The following is a 24,027-nucleotide window of genomic DNA, read 5'->3' on the forward strand; positions in this document are numbered from 1 at the left end:
TTAAATATTCTGGTTGGGTGCAATGGCTCATGCCTGTAATCTCAGCACTTTGGGAGGCCAAGGCAGTAGGATCACTTGAGGCCAGGAATTTGAGACCAGCGTGGGCCATATAGAAAGACCTTCCCTCTGCAAAAATTAAAAAATTATCTGGGTATGGTGGTGCATGCCTGTAGTCCTACTCAGTCCAGGAGGCTGAGGCAGGATTGCTTGAGACCAGGAATTTGAAGTTGTGTGAACTATGATTGTGCCACTGCACTCCAGCTGGGCAGCAGAGCAAAACCCTGTCCTATAAAAGTAAGTAGACATTCCAAAAGGAAACAAGCAAGACCTTTGATGAATGTAGATTATATATTATATGGTTGACAGCTTCTGAATAAGTTAATAAAATATAGAAGAAATGCTTCTAAAACAATTAGCCATCAAATAAGAGCCTTCTCTTACTCAGTCCTACAAAAAATATGGAGTAAAGACCTCTATTCTGTCTTCATAGTCACTCACTTTAACTCAGTGAGTATCAGTGAATACAACCTCAAACTCTTGGGCTTAAGCGATTCTCTTGCCTCAGCCTCCCAAGTAGCTGGGACTACAGGTGCCCGCCACAATGCCTGGTATTTTTCTATTGCAGTTGTCATTGTTGCTTAGCTGTCCCGGGCTGGGTTCGAACCTGCCAGCTTTGGTGCATGTGGCTGGAGGCGTAACCACTGTGCTACGGGTACTGAGCCTGCCAATTGTTTATTTACAGCTCCCATCATGCCCATACCAAGCATTCCCAGATAATCTTATCAATATGACTGAATCTTCACTCTTCAGCCTACTTTCTCCCAGTAGGCTTCACCTTACTCAGGGAACCGACTCTGCTCACACCTCAATCTCAGACTTCTGGGCTCCAGAACTGTGAGGCAATAAATTTCTGTTGTTTAAGCGACCCAGCTTGTAGTACTTTGTTACAGCAGCCCTCACAAACTAAATAATTTTTTGAAGTACTATGTTTGCTTCAAAAGTGGGCACCAATGTGATTTCAGAGACTCAATCTGGTCTTAGCCTATAGTTGCAGGCTATATCAATACAAATTTACCTAATACTCAGCCAGAACTTCTTTCCTGTTTTTGTTTTTGTCCCCACCCATACCTTACCTGAAAGTCCTCTCTAACCTTCATCAAGATTGTCTTAATCCTCTCTCCAGCTTGATGTCATCTTGCTGTCCTCAGAATCCCTAATGACAGTTTGTTCCTCCCTTATCATTATCTTAATATAATCTGCCTGGCATTACTCGGATACTTTTTTATCCTTTTTTTCTCAGAGCATAAGCTTCTTGAAAAAGTTTATTTGTATGTTAGTTTTCTTGCAACATTCCTCTTCCAGCATAAAACTTTGCAGATGATAATATGTATTGACACTTAGACATCTGTTGTGAAATTGTTGCATTATTATATTTTATCTGAAATGTTATGTAATATGATCTAAAATGTTACATATTTTTATAATCAGAAATTCAGTTGTCACTATGTCTGATGAGAGCCTGCAAGCTGATCTTTCCCTGCTAATCTTACAATGACTCTGCTCAAAACAATAAGATCTCCCAAATTTTTATGACAAAAGGAAACTGAGACATAAATGTCAGTAGAAGACCCAAAAATACTCTCAGGTTCTACATGGAATGAGAGAATGCATGTATTTTTACATATCCTGGGTCAGATGGTTACCTCTCATTGCTGAGAATTCACTGGCTGAAGTTAGTCCAAGTTACTCCTCCTTCCCAAGGCTTCCAGAGCAAGGACATTATCTGACCTTTGAGCAAACAACCCAAGGGAAACTGCACAGTCACCAATGAATCATGGATGATGTTTTAAAAAGCCCCAACCAACAGCTACAAGAGGGACCTTACCTAATAAATGCAAACATTGTAACCTAGTTGTTTGTACTCTCACATTAATTTGAAATAAAAATATAAAAAGCCCCAACCAACTAGGTATGATATTAAACAGTACAAGTAGAAAAGCAGGGGTGGGGTTGAAAACTCCCTCTCCTACAAGACTTCTCTTGTAGTTACAAAGATCTTGTTTGTGTTCTAAATGCTATTTGGGGCTTTAATAATCCAGAACTATGTGAGTACAGACTTGGCTAGATTAAGGCCCATTGTTTTCTCCTGGCAATTGCTGTTTCTGGTGATGAGTGGGGGAGCCAGGTAGGATGCCTGCCACAGAAGCACATCTGGAATGAGAAGAAACCTGCATTTTACTTGCATCTCAAAGGCAAGCTTTTGCCAGTAAAGTAATTTCAGGATCAGGCAGAACCATGGAACACTAAAAGGAGAGTGAGCTCAAGGACCAAATGTCCCTGTGGGTCTATGCACCTGGTCACGCCTCTGGGTTTGGAGCTGAGTTTGAGACTCCATGTTCTTCACCCACTCGTTCAAGAAATCTTTATTAGCTGGGCATGGTGGGTGGGCCTGTAATCCCAGCTACTTGAGAGGCTGAGGTGAGTGGATTACTTGAGACCAGGAGTTCAGGACTAGCCTGGGCAACTTAGTGAAATAAAGAAATAATTATTGAAATATTGAAATAGTTATTGCAACAGATGTGTATAAGGTAAAACACACTTTAAATACTAATGTTGGAAGATACACTAAATGAGGAGGAATGCCCCTAAAGCAGATATAGATTTGGCAAAAATAAAAAACCCAGGCATCCTGTGCTTCCTGGTGAAATTGTCCCAAATATCCCTTGCTGACTTCTTGTTTTTATTGGGCCACACTCCATCTGCTCTGGTCTGAATGTGTCTCCCCAAATTCCTATGGTGAAACGTAATCATCGATGTGATAGGAAGTGGGGCTTTTAGGGGGTGATTATGTCATGAGACTGGGGCCCTCATGGGTGGGATTAGAAGCCCTCAAAAAAGGGCTTGAGAGATAGTGGGTTTGCTCCCTTGTCGCTCCTCTGGGTGAGAATGCAACAACAAGGTGCCATCAGTGAGGAACAGGGCCCTCACCACATCCTGAACCTGCTGGTGCTTGGACTTCCCAGCCTATCAGCCAGAAATTCCTATTATTTATGAAGGACTCAGATGCCCTCCTTTCCCCTTACTGTCTCTCCTTTCTTCACCTTGCTTCTTTCTGTAGATTCTTGAAATGTCCTCTCTTCTTACCTCCCCAGTACTCACCTTTCTAGATCACGCCTGCCTCCTGCCATGCCCCCTCCATTCTCTCCCTCCCACTGCCTCCTTCAGCGCTGCAGGAAGGCTTGAAACTTGACTTCTACAGGGCCTGATGTCTGGGACTACGTAATAGCTGGTGTTCTCATGGTGACTCAGGGCCACTCGGCTGTGAAGAAGCTGTAAACAAGTGTGGCTTTTCTGGCGCCCCCTTATACTGCAGGCATTCTTTGCAGTTTTAAGGAGCCATGGCCCCTTTGCCATTGACAGCATTGCACTATTTGGCTAAACCACAATGTGCCCCCATAACTCAACACTGAGGTTGAGACTTGTGCTAACTTCATGTTTAGAAGGGATTAGAGGGGTAGGGAATACCTCCTACTGCTTTCAAAGGAACACTTAGGTATCCAGGCCACAGAAGGGACCCTGCTCAGAAACCGTCTCAGTGAACTTGGTGGGGGGAGGAGGGGAAGAGAAGGAAGAGAAAACAGGGTGGAGTGTGGGGAGGAAGAGAGGGAGGGAATTGGGCAGAGCAGGGAAGTCAACCTGAGCAAACATAGCAGCCTGAGTGTGCCCAGGGCCAAAATGCTGAGCAAGTTCATTCCTAGTCAGTGTGGTGGTCTGGCTTGCCCGCCCCCCCCGGTTTTTTCCTGGCATTTTCTGCCTCTCCCTCACATTCTTGTTTGGAAATATGGGCCTGCTGCATGGACACCCTCAATGTCTGGATTATGGGCCCCCCTTCCAGCCCCGCCTGCACCTCAAGTTTTGCTCTGACTACGAGTCCTTCGGCTGCTGTGACCAGCACAAGGACAGCCGCATTGCTGCTCAGTACCAGGACATCATGGAGTACTTTGATCTGAAGAGCCATGAATTGTGTGGAGGTTACATTAAAGATATCCTTTGTCAGGTAGGTCTGAGCCTAACCCTGAGGGAAAGTGAAAAGTGCTTTCTAGCCCCAGAAGTTTGGGGTGCTGGGCTGCATGGTATGGATTCTAAGGGGAGGGTATTTTTAGCACCCAACCCTTTCTTTTTTATTTTTTGTAGACACAGGCTGTTATGTTGCCCAGGCTGGTTTCAAACTGATGGCCTCAAGCAACCCTCCTTCCTTTGCCTCCCAAAGTGCTGGGATTATTGGCGTAGCCACTGCACCCAGCTCACCCTGTCCCTTAAAACCTCACCTGCCAGGTGCCTCCCCGTGGAGCTGTGGGTTCTGGACAACTGAGGTTTCCACATGTTCCCCAAACTCTCCCTGTGGGGTCCTGCTGAGAAGAATGGGAGGGATGTTTCCATGGAGCTCTCAGAGCGGCCATTGTTTATATTCCCTGGGCAGTGCTCGGAGAGTTGGGCACTCATACCTGTGGCATTTACCAGATGTATAAGGGAGGGAGAGGTGGCATCTGCTGGGGTCCAGTCCTTGCTTGTCTGAGTGATTTGTCACTGAGATGGTAGCAGCAGGGGCTAGAGGGGATCTTCTCAGAGTGTCTGCCAAGCATTTCAGAACTGTATGAGAGAGCCTCAAGCTGCTGAGTACAAGGACTCACAGAGCTCCTGCTTCTCCTGGCTCTCCAGCTGCCAAAATCCACATCCCTAGGAGGCATTGCCTTAGTTGAGCTCAGCCTGCAAACATGATGGGTGTGAGAGGTCTGCACTGGAGAGCTGCTGAGAGAGGCTACAGGGGGAGATGCACCCTAATTATGTGCTGGGGGTGAGAGACAGGAAGTACAGGCAGATTTTGACCTGAGACCCTCCTGGGGGCTCAGTGCAGTTACTTGGTTATGTGCCCATCTCCTTACGACTCCCGTTGCCCCTGTTCCAGAATGCACTGGCTGCCCCAACTCCCCGTGCAGGCTAGGGAGAGGTTAACTGAGCTTCCCAAGAACTATAGCTGACCCTGGCACAGAAGCCAGCCACCTGGGAGGCACTGCCGCAGGCTGTACGCTCTCATCTCAGGCACCAGCTCTTGGCTGTTTGCTGGAGACTTCACCATTTTAGCAGAAGTTGAGCTTTTATGAGTAGCACTGACACTGAGATCTTCCCTGGTAAAATGTCTCTCCCTCCGTCTCCCCTTTGGTGTGAGACTTCAGAAAGCCAAAGTCAGCAGTTTTCTTGTTTTAGGAATTTGAGGAATAAGAATAATTTCAGCCAAACAACCTCACAGACATCTATTTGATAAAATTTACAAGGCCCACTTTCTTCCCCTCTCTGTGTGACATGTACCCAGCAGCGATTCTGCAGGCAGTTATGTGTATTATGACCCCCCCACTTTACTGATGTGGAGTCTGGAGTTTTAAATGGCTCACCCAAGGTCTAGTCCTGGGGCACTAGATGCTCACACTCCACATCTTGTGCCCTTTTGCTCACATTGTGCTGAAACATGGTAGCAGCAGTTCTGGCTTGTGTGATGGTTTTCTGAGCTCCTTCGGCACCCTTAGAAACTTGGTGCATTTTTCTCACTGCTGCACCCCCACTGCAGAGAATAGTTCCTGGCACAGAAAAGTCTCAATACTAAAGCTGCATAGCAGAGACTCTTCTTGGACCCTGATTTTTTCATCCTTATAGAAATATTGGCTTAGTAACTGAGCTAATTGGGTAGAAGCAATTCTGCAAACTCTAAACAGCTGCATAAGAATGTGCTCTGGTGGTGATGAGTTTTCGTAGACCCCTTGCTTATCTCCCCTGGTATTTCATCCTTATTTCAGGACACTTGAAAAATGTCCCCTTAATACAGGTTTCTCCCATTCAGGGCTGAGCAAGGACCCCCTCCCAACCCCCCCCCATTTCCCAGGCCGGGGCAATTTTGTGAAGGGAATGCCCTGATATTTTGCCCCACGTGGAAGGGACTATATCCATTCATTTGTTAAACTGTGTATACCCCTAGACAAAGGACCCATGTGGAGACTCTGACTTGGGTCTTTCCCTTTGCCAGAAGCCCTGGTGCTTTTTACTGCTTTCTGGCTAATATATCCTGTCTTACCACTGATTTGTGGTCCGTGGGTTCATTCTTTGAATCCCAGAGACCAAGGACCAACTGAAGAAAGAAATTCCAGTAACACCCTCACAATCCTCTTTGTTAGCAGCTCTGAAAAGTATCTAAACAGAAACAGCCTAAGGAGAGCTGGGCTCCTGAAAATGAAGAGCTTGCTCTGCAGTCTACATTTGGGGGAAATAAGAGTGAACAGAGAACTCACATATACATGAAGAATACTGCTGGTCCTTCAGTGGGAGCGGGAGGTGAAGGGGAGGGCTCTGCACAGGCCAGCTGGCTGTGGGGGAGCCCTCAGTGATCAGAAGGAGGCAACTGGGCCCATGGACTCCACTCTGCTCCACGGCCCCAAACTGTATCTTTTAAACTAGTGATTTTCAAATAGTGTGCTGTGAAAAATTTAAAGATCATTAATTAAATTATTTTTAAAAGAAGTTCAAAGAACTGTAAGTATATCCTTATTTTTACTTTTTTTTTTTTTTGGTTAACATAATTTAAGTGAGCTGAAGAAGTTTAGCTATAGGTTCAAGTGTGCCATGAGATAAAAAAAAAAAGCTAGAAAAACACTGCTTTAAACCCTTCTTACTTGTCTACTCTGTCTTTTATCACTTGGGAATTGCTTGTCTGTCCCTAATATTCTATTTTCCTCCCAAAGGAAAGCAGAAACTCTTTTGGGCATGTAGTCCTCAAGAGTTTGTGTTAGGAGCAGTCACATCGCCCTGTTTTCATTATTCAAGTGTGCATAGCTCTCAGCATGGTATTTTGCATACATTAAACACTTACATGTTTTAAATAAGCAGAAAAATAGCTAGAGACTTAATTCCTGGGAGTGGTACATTGAATGTCCATTTTGGCACTCTTATTTTTAATTGTAAAATATTTCAAAACTATGGAAAAGCACAGAAAATTAAATAACACAGTATGTCCAGTGCCCAGATTTAACAAACATGAAACTTTTGCCAGATTGCTTCAGATTTGTATAAAGAAATGACATGTTACAGATACAGTATTTATAGGAGAAGGAAAGATTGTGAAATTTGGTAGCATTGCCTTTGATAAAAATATTCATTCATCATTTAGTAAAACTAAGTGTCAAGACTTAAGCTGAAATGCTAGTGACAGTGCAGGGAACGAGAAAGGTCTGCGTGCGTGTGTGAGCATGCATGCGCGTGTGAGCATGCATGCCCGCGTGTGTGAGCATGCGTGCGTGTATACGTGTGTCCGAGCGTGCGTGCGTGTATACATGTATGTGTGTGCGTGTATACGTGTGTGTGCGTGTGTGTGCATGTGTACATGTGTGTACGCACCTGTGTGTGTGTTTTTCTTCTTTCCAGGACCATTAACCCAGTAGAAACTTTAGGTCAAGGAGAAGAGAAGTCATTTAGCAGCAGTTGGTAACAAAAACTCTAGAATCCTGATTTTGTTTTTCTTAGACCCCTTTTTCTTTCTGCTTACTCAAAACTTGAGGCAGGCCGCACCGTGCCCAGTCTGACCGCTGAGGTTGAGTTTCCTTTTCTTGTCCAGGAGTGCTCACCCTATGCAGCCCACCTCTACCATGCTGAGAACCTGCAGACGCCCCTGCGCAACCTGCCCGGTCTCTGTTCGGACTACTGCTCTGCATTCCATTCTAGCTGCCACTCTGCCATCTCCCTGCTGACCAATGACCGTGGCCTCCAGGAGTCCCATGTGAAGGATGGCGCCCGCTTCTGTCACCTCCTCAACCTTCCTGACAAGGACTATTGCTTCCCCAATGTCCTGAGGAACGACCATCTCAACCGCAACCTGGGAGTGGTGACCCAGGACCCTCAGGGCTGCCTGCAGCTCTGCCTGACCGAGGTGGCCAATGGTCTGAGGAACCCGGTCTGCATGGTCCATGCTGGGGACGGCACTCATCGCTTCTTTGTGGCTGAGCAGATAGGAGTGGTGTGGGTTTATCTCCCTGATGGGAGTCGCCTGCAACAACCCTTCTTGGACCTCAAGAACATCGTGCTGACCTCTCCGTGGATTGGGGATGAGAGAGGCTTCTTGGGGCTAGCTTTTCACCCCAAATTCCACCGCAACCGCAAGTTCTATATTTATTATTCATGTCTGGTCAAAAAGAAGGTAGAAAAAATCCGGATTAGTGAGATGAAAGTTTCTCGTGCTGATCCCAACAAAGCTGACCTGAAATCAGAGAGGTGAGACACAGTTTTAAGAATCTGCAACTTTGTACTAGCTTAAGAAATAATGCCAGTCAGTTCCCTCGAGATGAGACAGAGGCAGTTTATGAGTCTTGGGGCACTAGGTCAAATGTTGAGAAAGGGGTTGTTGTTGATTGAGGACTGCCCATGAGTCAAGGTTGTTCATGGGGTACAGCCACCACCTCAGAGTTACTCTGTTTAAAACCAAGCTTGCTTGTCTTTACAGAGGGTGAGCAAGGGCCAGCAGCCATGTGGGTTTGAAGAATGATAATAGATAATACCACGATATTAAATTTAATAGCAGTCTCTGATTATTGTGTGGCTGTCGATCCCAGACCCTTTATCTGGGAGATTTGGCACCTGCTCAGATGAGGATTCAGTTCTAACTGGCCCTCAGCTCATGCTCTTGCCACTCTACAACCCTGCCTTTTTCCTTCTTCTTTCTGCCTTGTCTCTTTTCCCATTACAGACAGGTTAGAGGATTGGAAAGGGCATGAAGAACTGACAGACTAACCCCTGCTAAGTTTCTCAAAAGAAAGGATGGGGAGTTTTAATAAAGCAGAGAGTCCTGGGGGAGGCTGGTTGTTACCCTGGCTGTGTTTACACAGCTCAGGAAGTCATGGTATAAAGGAAAAATAATCCATGCAGGAGTTGGAACAGGGATCAGGGGCCATCTCAGAGCCCCAAAGCTATTTGCTTTGTGGTCCTTGGAGATTTGGAATTGAGTATTGGCTGGCGCTTAGCAGATCTTGGTGGCTCGAACCAGCCATTTCTTGGTGTCCCGAGAGGATGCAGCTTCAGCTTGTGTCAAAGCTGAGCACATTTTTTTTTTTTCTTTCCTAAGAGTCATCTTGGAGATAGAAGAACCAGCTTCAAATCATAATGGTGGGCAGCTTCTTTTTGATGTAGATGGCTACATGTACATATTTACTGGGGATGGAGGACAGGCTGGGGATCCCTTTGGCAAGTTTGGAAATGCTCAAAACAAGTAAGCTGCATGGAGACCAGGCCCCTGCTTCCTCAGAGTGAGTCCTTGGTGTAATGTTTTTGTGAAAATGAAGTCAAACCCAAATCACATACTGCAGAAGATGGAATCCCCTCCAGTGAGGCAAATGGAAGCAACACTTGGTTTCATATCCTATAAATTTCAGACATAGTGCACTTTGGAAGTTAAAAGGAGAATTAAGAATTCTGAATTTTTGTTAGCCATCACACTAATCATTCAATTCAATTCACCTCAATAATATTGAACTCTGAGTTCCACACACTGTGCTAGGCCCTGGAGATGCTTGGGAAGTTAGATAATGAGAGCTAATATGTATTGGGTGCTTGCGGTGTGCCAGGCATCTTTCTAAATATTTTACATGTATTTGACAATGTAATTCTAATTACCTTCAAGGGCGGGAATTTTTATCTATTTTGTTAATTGGTATATTGCCAGCACTCAGAACAGCGAAGGATTGGAATTTTGGGGACTTCATGATTGGAAAGAGCACTTAGAACAGTGCCTGGCACAAGGAATTCACTCCATAAATACACATGGAATGAATGAATAATGCTAGGTTTGGCTATCATGATATCCATTCTACAGACAAGAAAACAGAGGGACAAAGGTCATACAATGAGTATGTGGCAGAACCAAATTCTCACTAAGACAATATGGTATCAGAGCCCAATGATGCTGTATTGTCTAGATGAAGGTCATGTGGTCCTTCTGCCCTTTGCACCCAGTAAGCACGTGGCTCCTGTTGTTCCTCGTAATAAATACATCAAGATTAAAAATCATTCAAAGCTTACATCTGTCAAATAGTTAGTATGATTCATGCATTGCATGCATTAAGAGATGCATACTCAATAACTCATTTGACAGTTGTATCACAACCACACCTCAAGGTCGTGTTACTCTCCCCTGCTTTACAAATGAGGAAAGTGAGGGCCAGAGAGCATAGTCACTGGCAAAGTCTCTTAGTCTCAAAAGCCTCTGTTCTTTTTACTGATCATATTGCTGAATAAACAATAAAACCATATTCTTTAAAAAATATATAGTATTGGGCGGCGCCTGTGGCTCAGTCGGTAAGGCGCCGGCCCCATATACTGAGGGTGGCGGGTTCAAACCCGGCCCCGGCTGAACTGCAACCAAAAAATAGCCGGGCGTTGTGGCGGGCGCCTGTAGTCCCAGCTACTCGGGAGGCTGAGGCAAGAGAATCGCTTGGGCCCAGGAGTTGGAGGTTGCTGTGAGCTGGGTGAGGCCACGGCACTCTACCAAGGGCCATAAAGTGAGACTCTGTCTCTACAAAAAAAAAAAAAAAAGTATAGTATTAGACCAAATCAGAGAGAAACCATCTTTATCATTAAAATAAAAAATTAAAGATACAACTTGCTCAGGGTCACATGGAGCAGGATCACATCAAACTTCTGTTTGTTAGTTCTCTTTGAGCCAAAAATGGGGACGTCTTAACATCTTGTATATATTTAAAGGAAATAGTAAGTCTTGTCTCCTCCCTACGATTGCCAGCAATCTCTTGGCATCAACTATGTGTTGGCCCTTCTGGGATGGTCTAGTCCAGTCCTGTGCCTTTACTTAACCATTCCTGTTTCTTGGTCTTTCTTTCAGAAGTTCCCTGCTGGGAAAAGTGTTAAGGATTGATGTGAATGGGGCAGGCTCAGATGGCAAGCGGTACCGAGTCCCATTGGACAATCCATTTGTTTCCGAGCTAGGGGCCCACCCTGCCATCTATGCCTATGGGGTCAGAAACATGTGGCGCTGTGCTGTGGACAGAGGGGACCCCATAACACACCAGGGCCGAGGCCGAATGTTCTGTGGGGACGTGGGTCAGAACAGATTTGAAGAAATTGATCTCATCGTTAAAGGCGGGAACTATGGCTGGAGAGCAAAGGAAGGGTTTGAATGTTATGACAAAAAACTTTGTCACAATGCCTCTTTGGGTAAGTAAGAAGATCCCTGGGTGATTTCTTGAATGAGTTGAGTGGGTTGGAGGTGTGTCCTCAGTGTCCTGCTCTCGTAGGTTGTTTGAATGGTGCTTGTTTGTACCTTGTGGAACAGCACTTCCCTGAGTGGTCCTCCAGCCACTGGCACCAAAGACACCTTGGCAGTGGTGGTTAAAAAGTAGATTTGTACGGTCTATCTCAGACTTAGTAAATTTTAATTCTAAGTTGATTGGGAAAATAGGATTGACCTAGATGCCTATATTTTAAATAAGTTGCCCACATGATTTTTAGGTATTCTATTTTTGAGAACAGAGCACAATTGGTGGCTGTATGTTTTCATGTATTTCCCAGTAGGGACAGCGTAGTGAAATGACAGTTCGGAATTTCAGTGTTCTGATTTTATCACTATTGCTTATTCTCTTTTGTCCTGTAAGTTACGGATCAGTCTTAAAGACCTTTGCAAGTATTTGCCATATCAACCTAGGTGGAAAACTTAATGTGTGGATTTCTAGGTGGAAAACTTAATGTGTGGATTTCTGAGTCTTTACCTCACAGATGGGGGAAATTTTGGCTTCCCCTCTGCCTGCAGATCACTCAACGGTCAAATAGGAAGCTCACGCATATTGTGGCTGGTCTATTGAGAACAATAAAGATTTTTCTTTATTCACTTGAATGCCTATCTGCTGAAGACCGAGAGATAAAGTGTTCTTCACTGATTCAGGCAACTGCATTAAAAAGACCCCTTCTTCTTCCTTGAAGCTCCCAATTTTGGGCATGACACGCACTCTCTTTCCTTGCTCTGGACAGATGACATCCTGCCCATCTATGCATATGGCCATGCCGTGGGGAAGTCAGTGACTGGAGGATATGTCTACCGTGGGTGTGAATCCCCAAATCTCAACGGCCTCTACATCTTTGGGGACTTCATGAGTGGGTAAGGAAGGGCTGATGTCTCCTGTGCCTTTCTTATTTTAACAGTTTTATTGAGGCATAACTTACACATGGTGAAATATAATCTCTTTCTTTTCTTTTCTTTTTTTTTGTTTGAGACAGAGTCTCACTTTTTTGCCCTCAGCAGAGTGTCGTGGCATCACAGTTCACAGCAACCTCAAACTCTTGGGCTCAAGTGATTCTCTTGCCTCAGCCTCCTGAATAGCTGGGATTATAGGCGCCCACCATAACGCCTGGCTATTTTTTGATTGGAGTTGTTATTGTTGTTTAACAGGCCCGGCCGGGCTCAAACCCGCCATCCTCGGTGTATGTGGCTGGTGCCCTTATTCACTGAGCTACAGGTGCTGAGCCCAAAATATAATCTCTTAAGGGCACAGTTGTATAAAGTTTTATAAATGTATAAACTCATATTATCATAACCTTATCAAGATATAGAATATTTCTATCACCCTAGAAGGTTCCTTTTTGCTTATAGCCTGTCAGTACCATCCCCCCACCACACACACCAGCCAGAGATAACCACTTTCACATTAGTTTGGTTTCTGGAACTTTATATATATTAGTAAGTAATCATAACGTATGCACTCTTCTTTTTGCGCCTGCCTTCCTTAATTCAGTGTCGGTGAGATTCATCAATGGTTGCGTGTCTCTTTTATTGCTTTTAAAAGATTTCAGTCATATGACTGTTCCATAGTTTATTCATCTACTCTTCATGTTGTTGGTGGATACTTTGTTTCCAGTTTTGGATCATTGTGAATAAAATGGCTATGATCTTTTATAGTTTTCAATGTGGATGTCTTAGATGTTTAAGGATTTCATACTTTTTGATGCTGTGGAAAATATTATTTTGTTAACTTTCAGTTTCTGATTAATTGATAGTATGTACCAATTTTCAAATATTGAGCTTATATTTGGCAACCTTGCTGAAATCCTTATTCATACTGATAGATTTTCTATAGATTCTATTAGATTTTCTGTGTAGAAGATCACGTTGTCTGCCAACATAGACACTTTTACTTTTTTTGAATTGGAAACCTCTTATTATTATTTTTATTGGCTTACTGCTCTAGCTTAATCCTTCAGTACAGTGGTTAATAGAATTGCCATCATATTAGTTTTGTGTTATTGTGTGAATCACACCAATATGATGTCATTTGTAGGTGTTTTGTGCTTCTTCTTTATTGGGCTGATGAAATTGCCTTCAGATCCTAGTGTTCTGAGAATGGGTATTAGGTGTAGATGTTGAATTGTCAAGTGCTTCTTTGTGTCTATTTAAAGAATCGTGATTTTTTTCATTTTTCATTTCTTAATATGGTGAATTTCATTGATTGATATTTTAAATTATTAATGAAATCTTGCATTTCTGGGATAAATAGCACTTGGTTCTGATGTATTATCCTTTTTATATGTACCTTGATTTGATTTGCTAACATATTGTTTGGAATTTTAAAATCTATGTTTGTGAAGGAATAGAGGCTATAGGGGTATAGTTTTTCTTCATTGTAATATATTTGCCATATTTTGGAATCAGGGCAAATCAGGCTCTATAAAATGAATTATCTTTTTCAATTATCTGGAAGAGTTTTTGTAAAATAAGTACAGGGTGGCCATAACGTTTGTGTGCAATTTAAATTAGACACATATTTTAAACTGCACACCAACGTTGTGGCCGCCCTGTGTTACTTCCTCCTTGTGTGCTTCTTTCTTCTAAGAAAAGCCCTCTGGGACCGAAGGTTTTCATGTGGGAAAAATTTTAACTATAAATTCAGTTTCTTTCATAGGTATGTACTATTCAGTTTATTTCTTTCTTTCTGAGTGACCCTTGAAAGACTGTGCCTTTCAAGGAATTTGGCCAATTTACCTAAGTTGTCAAATTTGTTGGTATCAAGTTGTTCATAATATTCCCTTATTATTCTTTTAATGTCTTTAGAACTATAGTGATGTCACTTACTCTAGATAGAATTGTCCATTTATGTCTTCTTTTTCTTTTTGTATGTTTTTATTCAGTTTAAATATTTTTTGATTTCCCTTTTCTTTGTCTCACATGTTGTTTTCAAATGTGTTATTTTGTTTCCAACTAAAGGAAGATTTTCTGGGGGTCCTTCTGGTGTGGATTTTCACCTCCAGAAGCTTGATTTGGGCCTTTTTTATATCACCATGTCTCCACTTAACTTTTTGAACATAAAGAATATAGTAAAAATCATTATTTTAATGATATTATTTGCTAATTTTAACAACTATTTCAGTTCTCTGTCAGTGTTGACTGATTTTACTCTTTATTATGGGTTGTATTTTTCTCCTTTACTTGCTTAGTAATTTTTGACTGGATGCCGGAAGTTGTTAGTTTATTTCGTAGGTACTAGATGTTTTTGTATTTCTGTATTTTTAATTTTATTTTATTTATTATTTTTTAGAGATAGAGTCTCACTTTGTTGCCCTCGGTAGAGTGCGGTGGCATCACAGCTCACAGCAACTTCTAGCTCTTGGGCTTAGGCAATTCTCTTGCCTCAGCCTCCCAAGTAGCTGGGACTACAGGTGCCCGCCACAACACCCGGCTATTTTTTTTGTTGCAGTTTGGCTGGGGCTGGGTTCGAACCCACCACCCTTAGTATATGCAGCTGGTGCCCTACTCACTAAGCCACAGGCACTGCCCTATAAATATTTTTTAGTTTTATTCTGGGACACAGTTAAATTACTTGGAAATAGTTTAATAATTTCAGGTCCTGTTATTGGTATTTGTTTGGCAGGACCAAAGAGGTGCTTTTTCTAGAGCTTTCTTTTCCATACAACTGAGGTACAACTTCCCTAGAACTTTACGACTACCCCCATACTATACTATGCCTGACCCCAAGTAAGTGCCAAGCACTTTTTTTTCCTGATTCTTTCCCTTGTTGAGTATACTGGTGAATACTAAGTGTATGGGGGGCTTTGTAGGTCTCTGGAGTTCACTCACTGTGCAGGTTTCTTCTTCGCAACATCTGCCGCCCTGACCTGGTCTTCCTGGACTCCCAGCAGTGTCTTCTTAGCTCGAGGAGTCTTCTTGGCTTTGCCTATTTTTCCCCTAACTGTGTTGGAATTCTGCCAAGGTAGTAAACTGGACCAATTACAAGGCTCACCTTATTTGTTTCCTAGTTCTTGGAGAACACACTCCTACCTGACTAAACTTCCGTGTCCTTGAAGCCATTGTCCTATTGTGCTCAGGCTTTGACTGTTTAAGATGGGGAGGGGTGAATCTGGTTCTTGTTACTCCATCGTCGTTAGAAAGGACATTACTCTTTCATGCTGCAGTTCCTGATTACCGAGATGGGGTAGAGTTGCTAACTGGTCAGGTCCTTTGCTGATACTTACCAGATATTTGGAATTTCATTATTCTTCGTTTTTTTCTCTCATAACCCTCATTCACCACCCTTCCCCCATACATATACTTGGTTCATATGCAGTGATTCTTAACTGAGATAGATTCATCAGGATCACCTGGTTTGGGCATCTCTGGGTCCATAAATCTTTCTAGGTGATTCTAATGAATACCCCTCATTTTCCTAACTTCCTTTCCCTTTTCTTTTAAAAACCTGATTTTAGTTCAGATATGTGATAGACATGATTCATCTATTTGCTACTATATAGATATAATAATAATGGTTATAACAGGTGGCAGTTTTTGAGTCTTTACTATTGGTGTATTGGTGAAATCTTTACATACATTATTTTATTGAAACTTTGCAACTCTCCTGTGTGGTAAATTATGTTATCATTCCCTATTTTACAGATTGGAAATTAATGCTTAGAGATGTTGGATAACTAGCACAAATAAGATCAGTCTTTTACAGTGGTACAACCTTTGCAGGGTACCAAACTCTTTCAATGATAGAAAAATGAGCTTCCCCACTTAAGGCAAGTGGGTGACTGAGCAGCTTTTTGGTTCTTGGGGGGAGGCTACTTATTGATTTGTTAGTGGAAGACCCAGTCCTAGTACTCAAGGATCCCTTATTCTAGGAGAAAAGAATCTGGCAGAGTGCAAATATGGATTCCTAAAATATAAGATTTTATTTTTCATCTAGTCGACTTATGGCTTTGCAGGAAGATAGAAAAACCAAGAAATGGAAGAAGCAGGACATTTGCCTGGGCAGCACCACGTCCTGTGCCTTCCCAGGACTGACCAGTCCCCACAGCAAGTTCATCATCTCCTTTGCTGAAGATGAAGCAGGTAAATGGGGTTATTTGGTTTCTGCTTACTGAGATGTCAGTAATCACAGGTATCTACTGAGCATTTGTATAAATTGTAATTACCGTGTCTGCTATTATCACTGTCACACATTTTTCACCTTATTTAGTAATCACAAAAGCCCCATGATATAATTGTTATGCTCATTTCATCAGTGAGGAAGCAGACTGTGCCAATCTACAGCTTCTTGGTTGAATCGCCCAACTCATTGTGAGGAGCAAATCTATTCTAACCCACAGTGGTAGTAACATGGACAGGGCAAACAGTGGGCCAGACTAACCAGGCAGTGGATGTTTATCCTACTGGTGTTGCCTGGAGAGGTTATCTCTGATGAACACCTCACTGATAGGTCCAGGCTCTTCCCTGGCCCTGCCAAGAGTTTGTGGGAAAAGGAGGTTTAGTTTTTGAGATGTCTGAGAAAAGAATAGTTAGCTATATAAGAGGTTACTCAGCAAACATGCTAGACACACGTTAAGGCCATCGGTGAGCAAACACAGAGAGAGAGAGACAGAGACAGAGAGAGAGAGACAGAGAGGGAGAGACAGAGAAAGACAGAGAGACAGAGAGAGGGATAGAGAGACAGAGAGAGGGACAGAGAGACAGAGAAAGAGACAGAAAGAGGGACAGAGAGATGGAGAGACACAGAGAGACAGAGAGATACAGAGAGACAGAGAGGCAGAGACAGAGAGAGAGAGCCAGAGAGAGATACAGAGATAGAGAGACAAAGAGAGACAGAGACAGAGAAAGAGACAGACAGATACAGAGAGACAGACAGAGACAGAGAGAGACAGACAGAGAGAGCGAAATAGAGGGAGAGAGACTAGACTCTGTAATAAATTTCCCAACATTTTGTAATCAGAAAACAGATTTTTAACTTTAGCTTTGAATAAGTTTTGTTTCATTTTGAAAGATAAAAGTTTCAAATTTTAAATCAATTTTATTTTGTTTTGCACAATGACATTGATCTTTTCGGTATTTGGCACTAGATCTAGCCATGCTTACTCTAAGAGGCAAAGGAGAGAATGGAATGGTCTCTCAGGGTCCCTCCCAGACCTACGGTTCTCAGTAGGTATAACCAGAGCCTTAAAGAGTTCCTAACAATTTGGTTTCTTTCCACTCCATGCCATGGGGTGGCTTCATACCCAGCTAGCTCCGGATCTTCCCTGTCATTTAGCTGATGAATAGATAGAGATGAGTAGAGGAGTAGAGAGTCTTTGGAAAATTCAAGCATTCATAATAGGGAAAAATCAATGTGAGTTCCAAAGTGGAAGTCTAAACATATGAGGAAAGGAGAGAAACCATAGGCTGGCAAGGTGAGGCTCAGTGGAAAGTAGATTGTGTGAAAGCTGCAGCATGGGGGGGGCCTCGCCCCTGCTGGGTGCTCTCCCAGGCACCTGGGGCTGCAGCCCCTTGTGGCTTACCCCTCTTGAGGGGGCCAGAGAAACCCTGGCTCTGGCGCTATGGTTTGCTGTGCTTGCAGATTTCTCACAGAACAAAACAGGCAATTTTTAAGAAAACAGTTAGTGCATCTGGCAAACAACACTAAGTGTCCTTGGCTGAATTTTATGAGGTAAACTTGCCAAGATTTTCCCAAGCCTTTGCCTGAGGGCAACCCTGAAGTCAGTGAAGCAGTTTGCAAAACAAGTGATTTTTTTCTAGAGTTGCTTGCTTTTGTGTTATTTGCTCTTGGCATAGTCCTTCCTTCTTAGAGACATTTTAAAATCTGAATATGATTTCATTATTTTATTATCAGTCATCAGCTTTGGGTAAGTCACTTTTGAATTAGAACCTGAACTCTGCCTCAACTGTGGCTGCAGTTGGCTTACTGAGTTCTGAGAGTTGACAGCTTATGTAAGTAACGAGCTGACTGAGTGCCTGCCCATGCTCAGGTTTGATTGATTGGATTTCTTGAATGTCAGTCAGTGAAGCACTTTCCCAAGAGAGTTAGTCAAATTAATAATGCTTACCTTTTTTTTTTTTTTAAGACAGAGTCTCATTATGTTATGCTGGGTAGAGTGCTGTGGAGTCACAGCTCTCAGCAACCTCAAACTCTTGGGCTTAAGTGATTCTCTTGCCTCAGCCTCCAAGTAGCTGGAACTACAGGTGCCTGCCAGAACACCCGGCTATTTTTTTGTTGCAGTTGTTTAGCTGTCCCTGGGCCGGGTTCTAACCCGCCACTCTTGGTGTATGTGGCTCCCTCCATAACCACTGTGCAATGGGCGCCGAGCCAATAATGCTTACATTTTTGTTTTACATGGTATATCATAGCTTTTTGTTCCCCCCCAAATATATGTTAAAAATAGCAGTTGGACACTACAGGTAAAATTCAAAAATACAGGGTGGAAAGCATATGGCCTGTGGTGACATGTGATTTACACAAACTACAGTCATGTGCAGGGAAAATGCAGCAAGGCAGGGTGTTCTGTTCTCCTTTTAGACCAAGAAAGTCTTTGCATGGTTCGGAGGGGCCCCCCAGTGACAGGTACACATGTATATTCAGGCCCTTGGTAGACAACTTGTTCATCTAATGGTAAATCACTTTGAATGGTGTCTGAGGTTTCCAATCAGACAGAGCAAACTGACTCCAGGATAGGGTGTGTCTTTACTCCTCAGACCTTTTTAGTAGGGGAGGATTACTGTCCCCCACAGATGACTGTAAAGCAAGGTGGAATAAGGTTGTTACTACCAGAAAGGAACAGTGTTTTCTGAGGTTCCAACAGGAGGAAATGAGAAGAAGCTGGGCTCTTTCTAGGGGATACAGCACGGAGCAGGAGGGGTGATTATTGTGGGGTGTGAAAATGGAGAGGAGAGGCTCAGGAGGGAAGGGTCACAGGGAAATAGGGTGAATGAGGAAAAAAAGAGAGTGAGGCTCAGGGGAAACAAGAAGACTATAGAAAAGGCAAAAGAAGGTGACTGACAAATGGTCCTCAGCTTGCAGGTTGCCTGTTTTATGGGGGTTCACAGAGAATCCCTGTCATTGTGAGAGAGGTGGGGAAGGAAATGAAGGTGCATTGAGACGAAGGTTTGGAGAGCAAAGAGATGATAAGGGAGAAGGCTGTTGTCCAATAAACACACACATGCAGTGCAGTGGAGGCCTGGCTGTTAATCAGGTTCTGGGGCTCCCTGCCTTACGTGTTTGTCTCATGTGAAATGTACGTTTTGATTGTTTTCTGTGCATCCTGCTGTGTGTGTCAGCCCTGACTGATGTCCTCTGATAGCCTGTCCATTCCTGTTTCCTTAGGGGAGCTGTATTTCCTGGCCACCTCTTACCCAAGTGCCTATGCACCACACGGATCTATTTACAAGTTTGTTGACCCCTCGAGGTGAGGTTTGGCATGATTTTCTTCCCAGGCGCATTCTCCTCCATCCTGATATCCATGGCAGGTCATAGGAACAGTCCTTACCCCACCCGCACCCCCTAAGAATTACCAAATCTTACCAATGAAGCAAATCCATGCTCCGGATGAACAGCAGTTTGGGCAAACAACTGTACAGAACAATGAATCTATAGAAATTAGGGAATGTTTGGGAAATTGTCTCTTTGCAGTTGGAAATGAGAACTTTAATCCCTTCCCCAATGACCAGATTAGGCCTCTTGGTCCATTTTTTTTTTTTTAAATATGCTTCTGGATATTTCTGTCTGGGGTCATCTAACAACAGGATAAGTATTGCTGCCCTATCTCTATCTGACCTTTTCTGGAATTCAGTGTTTAATCCCTTGGTGAACCCTGTGCTTTTTATTTCTGCTGCTTTACCTACCTCTCTCAGAAGCTAACCAGCCTTCAACGGAGCAGTCAGAAGCTGCCCGTCTGTGAGGTTGTTGAGTCTGGGTCCGGTTATCTTCCCCGGGGAAGGTGATGCCGTGTGTCCCTCCGAGTCTGGGCCATGCACTAGGTTTATCTCAAGATTCTTACGCAGAGCAAGAAATCCTCCCCACGAATTAGCTTACAGATAGACCCACAGAGGAAGACTTCCTTCTGAGGCTGATGTTTCACATATCTAGGTTAGTGTTCAGTAGCCACTGAGGAAATAGATCCAGGCGCTGCTCAGCTTCCTTTTGGCTGTGAGCTTGTGTGGGCTCAGAAGTCCCTGGAAGAGGGTCAGCCCCTGAGGCTGTGTCTGGAGTCCTCTGTGGATGGTGGTGCTCAGATTGCCACGGGGTGGTGCCTTCGGTAGGTACTGAGCTATCTCCACTGCTGGGTCTGCTATGCTTAGGGGCTGGGGCAGCCCCTGGACGTTTAAAGTGCTTCTGGTGGTTAATAATGTCCTGGTGGGGAGGTCTGCTCTTTCCACTCATAGTCTTCCAGTATGAATCCATTTTTCTTTCCTCTGGCACTTTCTTGATTTTGTTGGAGGATAACTTAACTCCCCTCTTTTCTAAGAGCAGCCAAGAGAGGCCACACAGGAAGCAACGGTAAAGCCTTTTCACACTGAAGACCTCTCTGCTCATTCTTCTTTTTCTCAAGGTGACATTTACGGAGTTACGGCTGTGTGCCAGGCACTGTGCTGAGAGCTGTGTGTGCAGGCTGTCATTTAATGCAGACAGAATTCCAGGGAGGCAGGTTAATATCCTCAATCTACAGATAAAGAAACTGAAGCCCCAGGCAAGGCACAGCCAGTGAGAGTGGGCCTGGAGTAGAAGCTCAGTTCTCTGGGGATCAAAGTCATTTCTGCACTACTTATAACTACCCTGAGTCGCACAGGCTCTTTAAAGCTCTATGGCAGCAGACCACATTCTGCTTGTCTTACTTATTCATCTGTCTTTGCACTAAGTGTGTCAATCCCAGCATTCGGAGGGCAGTTGATCAATTTACCCATCGTTTCCCCCTCCTGTCTTTTCCTCCTACCCTTTCTTTCTTTTAAGACTACTAAATACAATGGCTGAGAACATGGACTCTGAAGCCTGGGTTTGAATACTGGCTTTGCCAGTGACTAGCTGTATGACCTGAGGCCTTTTTCTTAGCCTGTGTGGGCTTCAGTTTCCCCTCTGTAAAATGGGGTTAATGATAGTACCCTTCATATACTCATTATGAAGGGTCAATGAGTTAATATTTATAAAGCCTTCATTCATAAGTATTTATGCAATATATGAATTTCCTCTTTTTCCCCCCTGGGGCGGGGGCGATGGCAGTGAGAGACAGAGTTGGAGCAAGGCGGAGAGAAGGCAGCAGGCACTGACTGGGATGTTCCGGCTCCGCTCAGTCCTGTGGCAGTGCTCCGTCTCCGAAGTCCCTTTTATTTTGAAGATGCACTCGGAGGAGAAGCAGTTTAGGAATGAGTGTGCTCAATACCAATTTGAAACTAGGAGATTAACAATCACAGACCCACACAAGAGAAAATCTCAAATTCAAGAAAGGGGAAGGGCGAAGGGTTCAGAACCTTCTCGCCCAATGGGGACAATGCACGGATATGTGGCACACTGCCTGGGTGTAGAACACAGCTGCCGCTCTGGCTTTAACCATTCATGCGTGAACTATATGACCTAATGGTTTGTACCCGGATATTAATCTGGAAAAAAAAAGAATGAATGTGCTACTAGGCAGAGATGCTGGCATTATGTAAGGGCCATGCTGTGAGTTCTAGAACAAATTTTCTTTAAAGGGAATCACTACCACCAGCACCAGCAGCAGCAGCACCACCATCATCGTTGTCATCATTCTCATCCATGGGGCTCTTGTATGTCCTGTTTCAAGTGGGTTTTTTTTTTTTTTTAATTTCATTCTTTATCAGTTATTGACAGTGTGACAGACACACAGCTCTTGTTTAATCTTTGCTATCTCCTTGTGAGGTGAGTCCTATTTGATTCTGTGCCATAGATGCAGAAATTGAGACTCAGCAACATTTTCTTGCCCTCGGTCACCAGGTGAGAAGCCATTCCTGACTAGCACGTGGCTGTGCTCCTCTCAAGGGTTCGAGGCACCCAGGAGTGTCTCTGTTCTTTTCCATCTCCTGAGCTCATAGCAAATTTCCCTCTACATTTACCCCATCCCCATGGATAAATGAGGTCTGAGCCCAATTCTTGCAAATGTATGCCTTCTGGTGACCTTGAAATCCTGGTTGCATCATCAAAGTCTCTCGTATTCTCACCCTTTCTGTCTGTGTTTTTAGGCGGGCACCCCCAGGAAAGTGTAAATACAAGCCAGTAGCGGTGAAAACCAAGAGTGAGAGGATCCCCTTCAGGCCGCTTGCCAGTGAGTTCACATTTGGGTCTTAGGCTCATGCCTTGGCATTGAGGTGCAGGCAGTGCACTCTGTAACCCCCTTGGGTGGGGAGGGGGCCTCAAGATTCTCCCTGGGGGGACTGTTACTTGTAGGCCTCAATCTGTGCATCTCCTGTGCACAGGAGAGTGATTGGGACGGATATTTGCTTCCTTTATTCAGTTGCCACTATTCATTTAGTACGTGCCCATGGCAGGCACTCTGCTAAGCTCTGGGGATACAGCCAGGAACACTTAAAGTCTCTGACCTGCAGGAATTCAGAGTCAAATGGGACGATGATGCAGGCACATAAAGAAATAACATAGCACTGAGGTTCTGGGATAGAAGGATGTCCAGGGCACTGAGAGGGCCCCTAGACTGAGGAATTCTTCCTTGAGATAGAGTGGGAAGTTGGGAAAATTTTATAGAGGAAGGATACTACCTTAAGGAAACTATTTCAGAGTCATGTATCAGTGGAGCGACCCTATTAAAAGATAATATATTTAAATCAAGGTCAATTAAGGGAATTAAAAAGTGTTAATGAAAATAATTATATCAAAGAAGCCTTGTGCAGTTATAGTTTCCTGGGTAGTGTTTCTTACAGCCACTTTCCTGGATTTACATTTCTCACTAAATAAATGATTATTTCTCAGAGACAGTCCTGGACTTGCTGAAGGAGCAATCAGAGAAAGCTGCTAGAAAATCTTCCAGTGCAACTGTAGCTTCCAGCTCAGACCAGGCTTCATCACAGAAAGGCTCTGCCAAGAAGCTGGGGTCACCAGCAAGTAACAAGAAAACATTTGCGAAGAAGAAAGCCACGGGGGGTTCCCCAGGCACCCAGGGGAGGAAGCAGAAGAGCCGGAAAGGCCAAAGTGGCAGGATGAGGCCGTTGGCAGAGCAGAGGCGAGCTGGCAGAAGTCTCCCTTGACTTTTTGGTCAGGGTGGCCCAACAGGGTGAGAGAGGAAACCACCTCGCCAAGCACAGGCCGCTGCTGAGGGGGGACAGGCAGAGAGCACTCGGCTCAGGGCCCCATTGTCTTCCTCTCTCTGGGAAATATTGCTGTCTCCTGAGTGACCCAATGCACCTTGTCTGTATGTAGTGCTGCTGCAGGGATGACCGCACCCCACGTTGCCAGTGCCCTTGGGTCATTGTGTGCACCAATCTATAAACCTGCTTGGAATCCCACTGGATGCCTCCATTTTGCCTTGTAGACCTGAAGTAATAAATCCGTGTTTGCTCAAATTGACATGTATCCTTTGATCTCTTGATAACCTGTCTGACCTTAGGAAACTTAGCATGCCTCACTATACCTGCCTAAGAACTGCACTTCACTCTCCTGCCTCAAAAATGCCCTCTCCAGGCCAAAACTCATGAAGTGAACAAGACCAGGGTCA

The 24,027-nt window shown here is 44.0% G+C and overlaps 1 protein-coding gene across 1 annotated transcript; it reads left to right on the top strand.

Annotated features, from left to right (window-relative positions):
• Positions 1-3,841: 3,841 nt before the first annotated feature.
• On the top strand, positions 3,842-24,027 carry HHIPL2 (HHIP like 2). Its single transcript, XM_053606044.1, has 9 exons — positions 3,842-4,057; positions 7,658-8,310; positions 9,158-9,301; positions 10,928-11,259; positions 12,070-12,196; positions 16,272-16,417; positions 19,677-19,758; positions 22,544-22,626; positions 23,286-24,027. The coding sequence occupies exons 1-9, from the start codon at positions 3,842-3,844 to the stop codon at positions 23,558-23,560; spliced, it is 2,058 nt and encodes a 685-aa protein (XP_053462019.1). The 3' UTR covers positions 23,561-24,027.

Source organism: Nycticebus coucang, chromosome 10, assembly GCF_027406575.1.
Source record: "Nycticebus coucang isolate mNycCou1 chromosome 10, mNycCou1.pri, whole genome shotgun sequence".
In the NCBI taxonomy this organism is placed as follows: Eukaryota; Metazoa; Chordata; class Mammalia; order Primates; family Lorisidae; genus Nycticebus; species Nycticebus coucang.

Coding starts and splice junctions, on each gene's coding strand:
- HHIPL2 (XM_053606044.1), top strand. CDS start 3,842: ATGGGCCTGCTGCATGGACACCCTCAATGTCTGGATTATGGGCCCCCC. Junction 9,302..10,927: donor TTTGGAAATGCTCAAAACAA/GTAAGCTGCATG, acceptor TCTTTCTTTCAG/AAGTTCCCTGCTGGGAAAAG. Junction 22,627..23,285: donor CCCCTTCAGGCCGCTTGCCA/GTGAGTTCACAT, acceptor ATTATTTCTCAG/AGACAGTCCTGGACTTGCTG.